Below are 16,132 nucleotides of genomic sequence, written 5' to 3'. Positions count from 1 at the left end.
CTCTGTTACTAATTGTATAACTCACCTTCTTGAGCACCACAAACTCATTTTCTGCCGCAGTTCGCTTGTTAATTTCAGCTTCATATCTGTTGGAAATAAATATCGTCAGTTAGATGTTTACCTTAGCGTTTCATTGCACTCCGCTTTATTAAAACCTAAGAAGCCAGACATCTACTTAGGAACTGGTAATTAGGAAAATCCTGAGGGGTCAGCCAAAGTGACACTTTTTGAATTTCCCTTTCATGAATGCCAGCAGACTGACCACCTTACGAATGTATGACGTTACATCGCATACATTTACTACGCATGGCTTTACAACGCCGTGGTTACAACGATCGCTTTGTTACCACGCATGCCATTATATCGCAAGACGTTTCAACGACTAACTGTAGGGGGCGCGCTGGACTTAGAAATAGTATTAATTACCATTCCTACTCCAGTTTGCACAACAGCAGGGAAAGTGTTGGATTTAAAATCCAACAGATTCCCTGGTGTTGCACGCCCCCTACAGCAAGTCATTGATACGGCTTGCAATATAATGGCACACGTGGTAACAACACTGTCATTGTAACGACCGCGTTGTAACGTTGCCACTTGTGTTTCTCCCACCTTACAGTAAATATTTTCAAATTCGATTTTCCCTTTCCAAATTCCTCTGTCACCACTCATGTGACAACATTTAATATTATGGGAATGAGAAAACAATCAGTTTTATTACAAGCCTTCTAATTTGAACTGACAGACCAGCCAGGTAATATCATCAAAAGCTCATTATGGTATACAAAAGTAAAACGTTTATTTAGACTCTGGTGGGCTCCCTGCTAGTACAGCAGGTCAGTAGAGGCTATTCCCTCACTTTACCTGGCACCCAACCTATTTAGGGATCCCCACATACCTGGAAAGGATCTCCTAGCCTGAAGAGTTTGCCAGGTGGGATCCATGTTTGTTGCACTGACTCAAGAAACTGTTTTTCAAGAATAAATTAACAAACTTGGGGTTTTCCCTTCAAAAGCAAAAATTTAAGTGACCTGACTCTTCCACTGGTACGGTACAAAAGGGGGTGGTGATGGACAGAGCATCAGAACCAATCAAACACTCACACCCAGTCAACAGATCTGGGTTTGATCCATCACCGTTCTTTAACCCACTCTGCCACCCCAGTTCAGACATGGCCATATGCAAATCAGTCTGACCCTGTGCCTCATGGGAACAGTCCAGCCCGAACTGCCAAGCCATGCCTTCCCTGGACCGGAAACAAGCTTCCTAGGACCGGTTTCTGGCATTTCAGCCGTCTTCAGCCAGGCTTGCTTGAATCCAGTGGCAAAGTGAGCAAGGGACTCACGTCTGAGCATACCCTGCCAACTTATGGCGAAGAAAGCGGTACAAAAGGGGGTGGTGATGGACAGAGCATCAGAACCAATCAAACCCTCACACCCAGTCAACAGATCTGGGTTTGATCCATCACCGTTCTTTAGCCCACTCTGCCACCTCAGTTCAGACATGGCCACATGCTAATCAGTCTGACCCTGTGCCTCATGGGAACAGTCCAGCCCGAACTGCCAAGCCATGCCTTCCCTGGACCGGAAACAAGCTTCCTAGGACCGGTTTCTGGCATTTCAGCCGTCTTCAGCCGGGCTTGCTTGAATCCTGTGGCAAAGTGAGCAAGGGACTCACGTCTGAGCATACCCTGCCAACTTATGGCCAAGAAAGCAGTACAAAAGGGGGTGGGGATGGACCGAGCATCAGAACCAATCAAACACTCACACCCAGTCAACAGATCTGGGTTTGATCCATCACCGTTCTTTAGCCCATTCTGCCACCCCAGTTCAGACATGGCCATATGCAAATCAGTCTGACCCTGTGCCTCATGGGAACAGTCCAGCCCGAACTGTCAAGCCATGCCTTCCCTGGACCGGAAACAAGCTTCCTAGGACCGGTTTCTGGCATTTCAGCCGTCTTCAGCCGGGCTTGCTTGAATCCTGTGGCAAAGTGAGCAAGGGACTCACGTCTGAGCATACCCTGCCAACTTATGGCGAAGAAAGCGGTACAAAAGGGGGTGGGGATGGACAGAGCATCAGAACCAATCAAACACTCACACCCAGTCAACAGATCTGGGTTTGATCCATCACCGTTCTTTAGCCCACTCTGCCACCCCAGTTCAGACATGGCCATATGCAAATCAGTCTGACCCTGTGCCTCATGGGAACAGTCCAGCCCGAACTGCCAATCCATGCCTTCCCTGGACCGGAAACAAGCTTCCTAGGCTTGCTTGAATCCAGTGCCCATATGGCCATGTCTGAACTGGGGTGGCAGAGTGGGCTAAAGAACGGTGATGGATCAAACCCAGATCTGTTGACTGGGTGTGAGTGTTTGATTGTTTCTGATGCTCCGTCCATCACCACCCCCTTTTGTACCGCTTTGTTCGCCATAAGTTGGCAGGGTATGCCCAGATGTGAGTCCCTTGCTCACTTTGCCACTGGATTCAAGCAAGCCTGGCTGAAGATGGCTGAAATGTCAGAAACCGGTCCTAGGAAGCTTGTTTCCGGTCCAGGGAAGGCATGGCTTGGCAGTTTGGGCTGGACTGTTCCCACGAGGCACATGGTCAGACCGATTTGCATATGGCCATGTCTGAACTGGGGTGGCAGAGTGGACTAAAGAACGGTGATGGATCAAACCCAGATCTGTTGACTGGGTGTGAGTGTTTGATTGGTTCTGATGCTCCGTCCATCACCACCCCCTTTTGTACCGCTTTGTTCGCCATAAGTTGGCAGGGTATGCTCAGACGTGAGTCCCTTGCTCACTTTGCCACTGGATTCAAGCAAGCCTGGCTGAAGACGGCTGAAATGCCAGAAACCGGTCCTAGGAAGCTTGTTTCCGATCCAGGGAAGGCATGGCTTGGCAGTTCGGGCTGGACTGTTCCCATGAGGCACAGGGTCAGACTGATTTGCATATGGCCATGTCTGAACTGGGGTGGCAGAGTGGGCTAAAGAACGGTGATGGATCAAACCCAGATCTGTTGACTGGGTGTGAGTGTTTCTTTGGTTCTGATGCTCCGTCCATCACCACCCCCTTTTGTACCGCTTTGTTCACCATAAGTTGGCAGGGTATGCTCAGACGTGAGTCCCTTGCTCACTTTGCCACTGGATTCAAGCAAGCCTGGCTGAAGACGGCTGAAATGCCAGAACCCGGTCCTAGGACGCTTGTTTCCGGTCCAGGGAAGGCATGGCTTGGCAGTTTGGGCTGGACTGTTCCCATGAGGCACAGGGTCAGACGGATTTGCATATGTCTGAACTGGGGTGGCAGAGTGGGCTAAAGAACGGTGATGGATCAAACCCAGATCTGTTGACTGGGTGTGAGTGTTTGATTGGTTCTGATGCTCCGTCCATCACCACCCCCTTTTTTACCGCTTTCTTCCACTGGTACTACAGGTGTCACAGGACCGCAAGCCCTAGCAAGAGATGTGAGCCAATGACCCTGATATCACCTATCTGTCAGAATAGTGCCCAGACCCCTATTCCGCCTATTACGACCTCCATTTCCCTTGAAGAGCGTGGCGGGCCACACGAAATGCAAAGCAAAGACGAGTCTGACAACGGCCTCTATTGTGTTCTAAAAAATGTGACAGGCGTAAAGTCTTAAGTGAACTTACCTGATTGGAATACATTTGTTGACAAGTTCGACATCTGCCTTTTCCAGAAAACATGATGCACTAACCCAGTATTATGGCTGGTTACCTAAATTACTTCATTTCAACTAAAACAAATTTCAATGGGCGGGCCTGTAGAGGGCTAACAGCCTGGGTGGGTGTTGTATTCTCAAGCCAAATAATACTTCCAGTTAGCTGTTTCTTTAGGGCATGCGACATGTGTATTTTCATGTGAGCCCCAGGTTCTATTTGGAGCCTCTAGGGTAAACAATTCTATTGTAAGGGTCAGTTACACCTGGACCCTCACCTTGATGGATGTTGTTATGCCATGCTGGTAATAAATTACCCATATCAAACACTACAGCCTGGATCATTTCTTAATATTTGGCGACGAGTGGCTCAAGAAGAAACTCCTGCCTATCTCCAGCACGGGAGCGGAGTATTTCTACCCACGTTTATCTTATTTTATCTTAGACGTTTTCAATTTCGGATTGGTGCTATTTTACATGTATAAGGATTGGCAAGGAATACGAGGAGAAAACGACAATTTCAATCATTTTGCACCGTTTACAGGCACTTTGTTTTTGGAAGAATATTCGTGGCTGCTTCTAACTTTATTGAGATCGCATCGTTGAGAAGCAATGATTTACATGTGTAAAGTTTTGTGAGTACGGCAACTTGGATTGTTTTGGCACCGCTGACGGATATCTGTTTGGGAAAAAGGATCTGTCTGCGTGAATTTGCTTGGGAGTGCATCCTTTAAAAAGACTTAGCGCTCACCGTCTTTGACGCCTGACTCCTCGTTCCAGTGTCCGCGCTGCTGCCTTACACCCGCATTCTTTCTTAGAACCTGCCTCTAGCTCCGGAACACGTAGCTGACGGCGCTCACATCACCGCGCTAACGCTACGTGTACGTTCGGCGGCCTTCTTGCAGTTACCTAGCAATGGTAACATTTCATTATACGGGAGAGAGATTCAGCGACAATTGGCAGCAGCAATTACAGAGATTCAGCGTCAATTGGCAGCAGCAATTAGTATTTATATTGCAAATATGTATTAGCATTTAAATGGACAAACTTTTAAGAAGGTTTTCATGTTTATTTGTCCATTTCAAGTTTATTTTGCTGCCAATCTTTTGTCACATCATTTCAGAAGACCCTCACACGTGAGTCAATATATGTTATATTTGTTTTGTTTTGTTTTTGTTCTTTATTCTTTTCAAGGATTTTAATAGTGCATAATATTACTGTTTACTGACTTTATTTGTACACTTTACAGCAATACTGTTTGTAGGAAAGTGTTTATTCTTACAATATGCAATTTGAAGCTCCAGCTAAATTTCTTCAAAACAAAGGTGATCCACCCATACCTTGGCCAAGATGGAAAGAGGAGTTTATTAATTACATGAAGGCCATAGATGGAGAACGTATGGGCGCTGAAAGGAAGAAAAGCATATTACTTCATTGCCTTGGCTCGGAGGGCCAAGAAGTTTTCAGAACTTTACCTCAAGTTTCCCCTCAATCTGGACAAGGAGATAATATGAATGTGTATGTAGAAGCCATTGATAGAGCGTTGCTGATGCGAAAATTATAGGTGTGCACCATATTCATTGTTAGTCAGCACCCGCATATAAACAAGAATGTTTAAAGAGTATTAGAAATATATTCGTTGAAATAGAAGAGTAGAAATGTGAACAGGCCTCGAGAGAAGAGAAAAGGCCACCAGTTATTGAGAAATGCAGTTGTGTATGCGTACTGTTTAATTGTAGAAATGTCATGTATTAAGGGACATTAGGTCAGGTTAGAAGAAGGAAGAGGTAGTTCTCTTAAGGATGAGATGAATAAGTTGAATTTGTAAATGTAGTACGTTTAGTTTAAGGCCTAACCGTGTATGTAAAGTGAAGGCCTTCATTTATTTTAGCCATGTTATATTAGGACGACAGGATTTCAGCAGAGCTTACAATTGCAGTGAATTGTGAAACCTCATGATGTTAGGGTTTTTTTTCTGTTCATCATTTGGCTGCAGGAACAAGGCTATGCAGCTTGTTAGTTAGAATGAGTTTTTGTTCAATTGGAATGGAGAAAGAAGGAGTAGACAGGAAGGGAGTGAATTGGAATGTGAAGTTGCAATTCCTGGTACAGAGAAGGCCTGGGACCCAAGGTCGAATTTATGAAAATGAAGATGAAAGGATCTTGATGGAAACCTACTGGAGGAAGAGTCTGCCTGAGGGGGTGTGCTGTAGGGCGTGTACAGCTTTTGGGGTTTTGTATTAGGGACAGAGCCCCTTGGTTGGGTAGACGAGACTTAGGAGAGGGACTGAAAGGAGCACTTTAGATCGAGCTCTCATATGGTGAAGACTTCTTAGGAAGTTTCACTGCTGACACCTTTTATGTGATACTCACCTGGAAGGGAATGTTAAGTAGGGATGTCACCTTAGAGTAGAGTAGGGACAGAAATGATTTGATTGATGACTCTAAATTTTGATATCACGATTGCCATAGGGTACCTGATGCTTTTGGAAGCTGTAATCCTGTTTATTTTTAGCCGTATGCGAATACTTCGTAGACTAGCATTTGTGTTAATCCCCATATATCTTTTGTGCTTGGTATTGAGGTGCCTATATATTCAGATTTTTTTGCTGATAATAAAAGGTCAACCTCCCAGATTATGAGTCTTTATTTCTGAAATGTCAAATTGCGGTAAATACGATTTGATAATTGTGTTTCTTCCCTCTACGCTATTAAGCAAGTAAAAAGACCCTGGCGACCTGAGTGGGTTCTTGTAGATAATTAGGCAGAGACAAGAATCCGGCGTTCCCAGTTGGTATCAGAAACGGATGGTTTATTTCTGATAGCGAGGGAAGATTGAGATTAGGATAAGAGATCCTTGAGGCCCATCAATGATAAGTGAGGTCGAATCATCGGAGGGCGAACGGCAGACGGCCTGGCGGACGGACATAGATGGCGAGTAGCAGTGCAGCAGCAAGCAGAAGCTCGAAGAGTGAGTATGAACAGAATATGATGTTGTAGATTGCGGTGTTGTATTATGTGAGATGTTTTGCGGAGACTGTGTGAATGTTGTGTGATTGTGAGATCAGGCTGTGAGCGCGCGCAGCCCGGGAAAGTCTTAGGCGATGAGAAGCCTGAGCAAGAGGGTGTAGAAGACACCCCTGGTAGATTTTGTTGACCACCGATCGTGAGGTACCATCGATCAACTGGACTGAGATAGGGGGAGCGAATGTATGAGTGTGTGGCAACCTGACGCTGGTCGTGGGATGTTGTATGTGGTATTGAGTATTTGTAACCTATCAGAGGCGATCTATCTGCCCGGCAGGGACAGATAGTAACCAACCGAGGTCGACAATTTCGAGAGACTGTGGACGGACAGTCAGAGGCTGTGGACGGACAGCCAGGGGAGTAACCTGTTTGGGACAAACGGTTATTTCGGCGTGTGAATGGGACGAATGCAAGGGTGAGACGAGCGGTGTGAAGGAGGGGAACGGCTGCGAGTGGAGGAAAAGTGAAGTCAGCAGGTGTCGCGCTGCGATAGGCTGGTTGGTTCGCGCTGTCATTGGCAGACAGTTACCAGGAAGTAAACAGAGATTGTATGCGTTTAGCTTTTGGCCATTACGAAATGCTTTAAAGTTTTACGAGAATTGGTGGGCGGAATTTGCGAAATCCACTTCCGCAAATTATCGCGAAAATGTTTAAAATTATCGCAAACAAGCGAAAATATCGCAAGATGCGGAAGTTTTTTTCCCGCATGTTCGCAAGATTTTCTGCATGGTTGCGGGTCGCCAACTTACCCATGTGGTTGCTCGCGGGCGCGGCCATCTTGTTTTGAGTTGTCTCGCGGTGCATGATCGCGAGAAGAAAGACGTGATCGCGCGACGCATGACGTCACTGCGGGCGCGAACTGTCTCGAGACAGCGCAAATGGCTAAAAACAATACAACATCTCATGGAGAACGCGACTGGATCAAGAAAACTTGTCGGCGAACGCAGGGATTCAGGTAAGGCGATCGCGCACGCGCGCGAGAATGTATTATTTTACAGCGCGAGCAAGAAACAAATTATCGCCAAGCTGCGGAAAACGGAAATTTTGACATTTTCGCGCTCTCCGCGGAACCCGAAAATGTCAAATTATCGCAATTTCCGCGAACGGAACGAAATTTTCGCCCAGGCCTGGGATGAACATGTGGTTACTCGAGAGGGTGCGGAAGCCCCTCCGGAGGACACGTCAGCACATTACATGGCAAGAAATGTAGGGTTGCATACCATAGTTTGGCTTGAGAATTGGCATAAAATGACGCAAGGAGAAGGAGAGTTAGCGTTCCCACGGTATGGTTCATTCAGATTAGCGGTGTTGTATCAGCTGAAGACTGTGATGGCAGCCTTACGACCTATGCCACGGCCCACACAGTTTGAAGCACTACATGCGTGGATTAGAGCAGCGCATGATAAGGAGAGAGGCAGAAATCAGGAAAGGGTGAAAAGGTCGGTCCAGGCTTTCCAAGATGCTAGATGGGATGCAGCGGAGAAAAGATGGAGAATGCAGGCAATAGAGGGACATAAATTATATCCCTTATTGGAGACGACAGAAAAGTCAAAGGAAAAGACAGTAGATGGGGAAGAAGACAGTGACACGGATGACAGCCTGGTAGAAAGTTTGCTATCCGAGAGACCACCTCCATATAATCCAGATGCCTCAGAAGGTAATGAGACAAAAGAAGAAGACAGTAGGGGAGTGGCACCCCAATCAGAAGTAAGAGTAGAAGGAAAGATCTCGATAGGTACCGAGAATACCAGGTATAAGACTGTAGGCAGCTCAGAGGTGGAGAGAGGAGTGACGTTACCAGATGCGTTGAAAATACCAGTTATCATCGGACCTATTGAGTCGATGTACGAGCTTGAGCCAGAGACAACAGGAAGTTTGGAACAATCAGAGGCTAGGACGAGAAATGAGATAGAGGAAAGTGACTAAGTGAGGAGAATGGAGCGGACTCCGAAGCCTATAGAATGGAGTACGCCGATGCCAGCCACAGCTGATTCCTCAGGAGGACAGGGAGAATCGAGACCTACTAGACCGAGGTCTTTAGTTGAGTCAAGATCAGATTTGAGGATGTGGACACCACCGGTGAGAACACAGAGTCAAGGTGTGTTAGACGCAGAGAGGGGACGAGGGACGATTGTAAATCGTTCGGTTCCCATGGGCAGGGCAGGAGAGGGTAGGCCACGCGAAAATGAATGTGAGTACGATGACAGGGATGGTACAGCCTGCCGAGAAGTTCTGAGGGGAGCTTTGAGAGGGAAAATGTTGGACGTCGTAAGACAGGGCCATCTGATTGGGCAAGTCAAGCTGTAAGGGTGACTGACGCAGCTGGTTGTGCACTGGAGCAAGCTGAAAGCGAAAGCGAGAGAAACACCAAATCAGAACCAGAAGCAGAAGAAGGTGCAGTAGGCGGAAGTGAGCCAAATTCTGCCGAGGAAGAAAGCTGTGCACAGGGTATCCGAAGGGAGAGCAGGGGTGTCTCAGAAGCAGAAAGAGTTTGGCCCGTGAGTCAGAAACGGGTAAATTCGAAAGGGACACCAAGAAGAGAACTTGCCCCAGTATCGGAGGTGACAGAGGCAGAACAGAGTGAGGAAGACCAAGATCCGGAAGCTCCGAGAAGGTCGAGGAGAGCAAGAGTGCCGTGTCACAGGTACGCCTCACCTGAGTGGACGTACATAGCAACGAATGCTAGGACCGATGAGTACGGGGAGGCTGAGGTCGATTACTCTTGTCAGCGGTCCTCCGGCTCTGAGGGCAGAAGTGTTACTGAAGATTCCAGGATTGGAGATCGAGGGAATACTGACTCTTCATATTCCAGATCCGCCGCTCCTGAGTAACATTCGTGGTCTGATCTTGGATACATTGGCTTTCCCGAACTTTGCTGTTGTACCGACTCCCCAAGAACTGAAAACACTCAAGCTTGAAATTTTGCAGGGAGTCCTAGAATTGTTGGGACCCGCAGTTATTTTGGATTAAGCGATGAACTTTCAGAGAAAGAAGGCAATCTAGACCCGAGTGTAAGAAGAAAAGAAAAATTTAGTGACATCCCAGTCGAAGGTATCGGAAAAGGGGAAGGAAGCCTTTGTTGATCCGAATTAAAGTAAAGAACTGAAACGCTAAAGAGAACATTAGCTATAGAGGCAATTGTTGTATTGAGATACAAGCCTGAATGAGGAAAAGACTCTCGCCTATTGTTATTGAACTAGATTCTGAGCGCGGAGGAAAAATGGCGGAGCCTAGAAATGCACACCATAGGGCGAAGACAGTGATAGGCACACTTTTAGGAGTAGTCATAGCTGTTATATTCGCAGTAGTCATCACTTCTTATGCAGTGGCCCACAGGCAGGAGGGGAAGATGCTGGGAACACCGACACCCGTTACTCCCAGTACCAAGAAGGATATTTCAGGAGATAAAAGGGCGATGATGCTAGAAGAAAGTCGTATGTTACACATAGATTTGTCGAGAGGTGATTTCAAACTAAATGCGTATGCAAAATTGTTGTATGAGTACGTTGATGCGATGGATGCGAAAGATTTCTATGTGTGCATGCAGTTGCCTGCCTCTGTAGATGAGGGTATTAGATACCATCACCTTCCATTGACTTATGGGATTTCTTGCAGTAAATTGCTTAGCCTGTTTTACGAAAGGAAACAGTTTGAGTATTATTTCTCTAATTATGACACAGTACTTCCTGACGTGCCAGCGTTTAAGCATTTGAATAAGTATGATTATTATAAGTCAGAAGGAAGACTTCGGACTTATTTCATACCAACTACAAGTTTGGATACTGCTTATGCACAAAGACATAATTTGACATGTTCAGTGTCAGACACTGAAAATAAATTCATTGGCCAAGTTGAAGATAGATATAGAAAATTAACCCAAGATAAGGATGGGGGAAAGAAGTCAACTGATTGGACAGATGAAGAGAAAGTACATAAGTCAAGGGGAAGTTATGGACCCATATCTTTAGATCAAGTACAGAGGGGAAATCTGTGTGTTGCTCGTCCGCAGTCAGACAAGGACAAAATCTGGGTTGGACATAGCACATGTGCCCATACCTTTACTATGGAAGATTCTGCTAGGAACTTCTTGCAGGGTCAGATACAGGTCATCCCGACAGTGTATTATGTGTGCGGAAGGAATGCATACGTGAGATTGCCTGAGCAGTGGTACGGGACTTGTTACTTGGCTGTTATTTTTCCAAAGATATACCATGCCGAGGATTTGACTCTGTTAGAAACAGGACAACACTCTAGAGCACGGAGAGATGCAAGTGCAGGAGTTGTGATTGGTGATATCTTTGGAGCCATCAGACCTGGTCTGGGTGTGATTTTGAATGATGTGAAAATACGAAAGCTAGCAACTGTGGTCGATGAGTTGTCAATGAACACGGCGAAGTCATTGCTGTTGGTGGATGGAGAAATGTTATCGATCAGGACAATGGTTTTACAAAATCGTCTTGCATTAGACGTATTATTGGCAAAAGAGGGCGGAGTCTGTAAATTGTTGAAGGTTCAAGAATGTTGCTCGTATATTCCAGACAACAGCAAGGAGCTGAGGAAATATATAGTCAACATTACCACACTTCATGATGAGGCTGCAATATTGGCAGAAGAGAATGTGTTGGAGAAGATTGGGAAAGGATTTGGACATGTGGGAAGCTGGTTTGCTGATTTAGGGAAAGGAATCCTTGGATATGTGCTGAAACCAATCTTGATTGTGGTGATTTGTGTGATCTGTTTGTGGGGACTTGTAAGAGCATACAAGTGGTATAGAGGAAACAGAGCTGAGAGGATTCTCAGGGGATATGAAAGACGAATGGCGCATATGCAAGATAATCAGTACCAAGATCTAAAAAGAATGGAGGGTTTCCGACACAATAGAATGGTCACCACTTCTGTATATATGGATTTGTGTGGTGACAAGTTGTCATCAAAGGGGGGAACTGATAGAGCGTTGCTGATGCGAAAATGATAGGGGTGCACCATATTCATTGTTAGTCAGCACCCGCATATAAACAAGAATGTTTAAAGAGTATTAGAAATATATTCGTTGAAATAGAAGAGTAGAAATGTGAACAGGCTTCGAGAGAAGAGAAAAGGCCACCAGTTATTGAGAAATGCAGTTGTGTATGCGTACTGTTTAATTGTAGAAATGTCATGTATTAAGGGACATTAGGTCAGGTTAGAGGAAGGAAGAGGTAGTTCTCTTAAGGATGAGATGAATAAGTTGAATTAGTAAATGTAGTACGTTTAGTTTAAGGCCTAACCGTGTATGTAAAGTGAAGGCCTTCATTTATTTTAGCCATGTTATATTAGGACGACAGGATTTCAGCAGAGCTTAAAATTGCAGTGTATTGTGAAACCTCATGATGTTAGGGTTGTTTTTCTGTTCATCATTTGGCTGCAGGTACAAGGCCATGCAGCTTGTTAGTTAGAATGAGTCTTTGTTCAATTGGAATGGAGACAGAAGGAGTAGACAGGAAGGGAGTGAATTGGAATGTGAAGTTGCAACTCCTGGTACAGAGAAGGCCTGGGACCCAAGGTCGAATTTATGAAAAGGAAGATGAAAGGATCTTGATGGAAACCTACTGGAGGAAGAGTCTGCCTGAAGGGGTGTGCTGAAGGGCGTGTACAGCTTTTGGGGTTTTGTATTAGGGACAGAGCCCCGTGGGTTGGGTAGACGAGATTTAGGAGAGGGACTGAAAGAAGCACTTTAGATCGAGCTCTCATATGGTGAGGACTTCTTAGGAAGTTTCACTGCTGACACCTTTTATGTGATCCTCACCTGGAAGGGAATGTTAAGTAGGGATGTCACCTTAGAATAGAGTAGGGACAGAAATGATTTGATTGATGACTCAAAATTTTGATATCACGATTGCCATAGGGTACCTGATGCTTTTGGAAGCTGTAATCCTGTTTATTTTTAGCCGTATGCGAATGCTTCCTAGACTAGCATTTGTGTTAATCCCCATATATCTTTGGTGCTTGGTATTGAGGTGCCTATATATTCAGATGTTTTTGCTGATAATAAAAGGTCAACCTCCCAGATTATGAGTCTTTATTTCTGAAATGTCAAATTGCGGTAAATACGATTTGATAATTGTGTTTCTTCCCTCTACGCTATTAAGCAAGTAAAAAGATCCTGGCGACCTGTGTGGGTTCTTGTAGATAATTAGGCAGAGACAAGAATCCGGCGTTCCCACCTTGACTAGGTTAAAAAAAAGATTAAAACCGACCTCTAACATTACCCTGAACAGATTTAAATTTTATACCAGGGCGCAGAAGGATGATGAATCTTTTGATGATTTTCTTATCGCCTTGAGATCTTTAAGTTTACATTATAACTTTGGCAACATTACTGACGAAATGATTCTGGATCAAATTATAGTTCATGTAAAAAACAAGAAAATATAAAAACAAGCATTGGAAATGCATTCGGTTAACATGGAAGGCAAAAGATGGCGGCCACGCTGATGGCCGCTTGAGCGGGTTCTTCCTCTCCTCTCCTCGATTTGACTCACTAAGGACGCTGCGATCAGCTTTTTAAGGGAGTGAAACCAGGACAAAAAGAAAACAGAAGCCGGATGCTTTGGCGGTTATTACTTTTACCCGATCCCCCTTACCCGCTGTTTCACTTGGTATTCAACAGCAGCCGCTTTCAGGTGCCTGGGTCCGGGAAGCACGGAGCGTGGGCTATGGCTTCCAAAGCGGCAGCTCGCTCAGCGAGATCAAAGGCGGCTGCATCTGCATCTTTGACCGGGACTCCAGCTAAGACTCGCCTTGCTACCGCCGCCGCCTTACAGCCTAAAATACCATGCGACGGCGAAGTTATCCAGAGGCATAACAGATCTTCCTCTGCTCCTGCATCGGGGGTGGGTGACCGGGTGGCATCGGCATCGGCAGTCGGCCCTGGAATACTCAAAACTGCAACTCAGGCTGTACCGGCCATGTTTAAGCAGAAAATTAATAAAAAGAAACGCCAGGAGGCTGAAATGCGGGTTCTCGGAGACGGCGATGTTTCTGACATTCAGTGTGCCCGGCCTCTTTCTGAACATATTGAAGGCACAATACAGGGGCGCGCCGAAAATGCTACTCTTGCTGAAAGTGGGGTAAGCGAACTGAGTGAAGTGACGGGGGAATGTGGCATTTACACTCTGGCTCTTTCACATTCTGAAGCTCAGCAGAGCAGTGAGTCTACAACTATGTCTGTATCCAGGGGTATTCTGGGAGCTGAAGTTCTGCCGGGAGCTACAAGGGTGCCACCCAGTGCTAGTGCTACACCGGGGGCGATTTTGTTAATGGCGATGTCTTGTCTGATTCTGTACTCATAGTAACTGCCGAAAATGAAAGGGCTGGCGCTGTGATGCTCACGAAGCGATCTGATCGGAACTATCCAGAGCCAAGCGAGCCACTTGACAAAGAATCCAACGTTGATGACTTCTTCTCCCTGTCAGACCATTCCTCAACCGAGAGTCTTGTAAAAGACTGGCTGGTGGGAGCAAGTTCTGACGATGAGGGAAAGGAAGGGGATATCGAGGCTAAGATCTTGATGGTATCAGCTGGCGGGGCACTGGAAATTGCATCTTGTGGCACGATTTTGGCTGAAGGGATAAGTCCGCCGTGTTCAGATACATCACTCTCCTGGGATTATCAGAATTCGCCAAATACAATGGCTCCCCCCTCAGTACCCCAACTATCTGTACTTGCACCTGTTGGTGCTATCAGGAGTGATAATGGAGAGATAACATTGGCGACAATATATGATCTGATTGTGGCACATAGGGCAGAAACTCAGGCTGAAAGTATACGCACACAGAGTGCATCTAAAAAGCTGCAAAATTCGATACGGAGGGTGGTGAAGACATGCACCGATATCTCTAATAGAATCAATGAGGCCGAGACCCGGATTTCTGCTTTGGAGGATGATCTTATCTTACAGAAGGAAACCACAGCCTCTTTGAAAGCCCACCGTGATGATCTGCAGTGGAAATTATCTGATTTAGAGAACCGCTCAAGACGTAATAACCTTAGAATTTTGGGGGTTCCCGAAGGCAAAAAGGGTTCTGACCCCCGCAAGTTTGTAGTGGAACTGTTGGGCGAGGCATTTTCTGAGCTCTCACAGTGGGATTGGCAGACGGAGATACAGAGGGCTCATCGTTTTCCAGCTAATCAAAGAAAGAATGTGAGCCAGGCTGTTCCTCTTCCGCGGACAATTCTCATCTCGTTAAATAATTTTTTGGCTCGTGAGGCACTTTATGATGCGGCACGCCCTACTAAGAAAGGGCATGCGCAGGGTTGTGACTTTTTTGTTAGACCAGACTTCTGCCAATCCACTGTCGATCTTCGATGGAGATTACGGCAGTTGATTCCTCAGTTTCAGGCAAAGGGAGCTCAGGTCTATCTTCAGAATCTGGCTAAGCTGAAGATTATTGTAAAAGGGCGCACCCAGATGTATTTTGCCGAGTCCTCAGCCAAGGAATTTTTGCAGACTCTATGACTCTCAAATTGTGGTTTTCTTTTTTTTACAAATTGGATTCGAGCCTTGATCTGTTCTTTTTCTTTTTAGCTGTGCAGCAACTAGTAATCAGTAATTAGTAAATGCATTTATGAGAGGATAAGTAGGATAAGTAGGTTTACTATTGATCATTTGGAGACGAGGGGAGGGGGGCTACGTACCCGACTCTACCTCATAAGGGACGCTGGTCCCATTGCCTCATGGGGTTGGTGGGGTGGGGGTCGTTGGGGGTGGGCGAGGGTGGGTTTTTTGCGGTGGGGGTTGGGTTTCTTGGGAGGGGTGGTGCAGGGGGTTGCTGGGGGTGAAAAAATTCAGCATTGTATGATTTCTTTTTATATCTGCATGGGGGGTTTTCTGTCCACAGCGGCAATTTGAGAGCTAATGGATGTATCTTTCTAGATCTGTTTGATATTATATCTGTGAGGGATGACAAGGGCAAGTGGGGGGAAGCATGGGAGGAGGGGCAGTGGTACATTTTTTCTATATAAATGGACAAACTGGTAGTTTGTACTTTCAATATATGAGGTTTGAATAATCCAAATAAGAGACGGGTCTTGGCCAAGGTAATTCAGGCGTTATCTTGGGATCTTCTCTGCTTGCAAGAGACGCATATTTCTTGGTCAAATAGGGGCTGGCTTAAAGCGTTGGGTATGGATCTGCTTGCATGCTTACAGCAGTCGGCCAACACTAGGGGTGTTGCTATTCTCTGCAAAAAGGGAAGAGTTACATCTAGGAAATCTAGGGAGGATAAGTGGGGATGGTGGGCCATTATAGAAGTCATTGTTAATAATCAAAAGATGTTTACTATCTGCACTCTGTATGGCCCAAATTTGGATGACCCAGAACTTTTTGTTAAGATTAACTTAGAATTGACTCTCTGGCCTCAACCTCTTATAATCTGTGGGGATCTGAACA

The 16,132-nt window shown here is 45.8% G+C and overlaps 1 protein-coding gene across 1 annotated transcript in view; it reads right to left on the bottom strand.

Moving 5' to 3' along the window:
* LOC146833198 (keratin, type II cytoskeletal cochleal-like) overlaps nt 1-16,132 on the bottom strand; it is a 680,914-nt gene that overhangs the window by 397,981 nt on the left and 266,801 nt on the right. Inside the window, exon 3 of the mRNA XM_085600860.1 lies at nt 26-86. Coding sequence (XP_085456986.1) covers nt 26-86 — 61 coding nt within the window. The remainder of the gene's footprint in view (nt 1-25; nt 87-16,132) is intronic.

The sequence above is a fragment of the Triturus cristatus genome, chromosome 4_2, assembly GCF_964204655.1.
Source record: "Triturus cristatus chromosome 4_2, aTriCri1.1, whole genome shotgun sequence".
Classification (NCBI taxonomy): Eukaryota; Metazoa; Chordata; class Amphibia; order Caudata; family Salamandridae; genus Triturus; species Triturus cristatus.
Note: the sequence above shows the minus strand (reverse complement) of the source record. Positions and strands in the feature narration are given on the sequence as shown.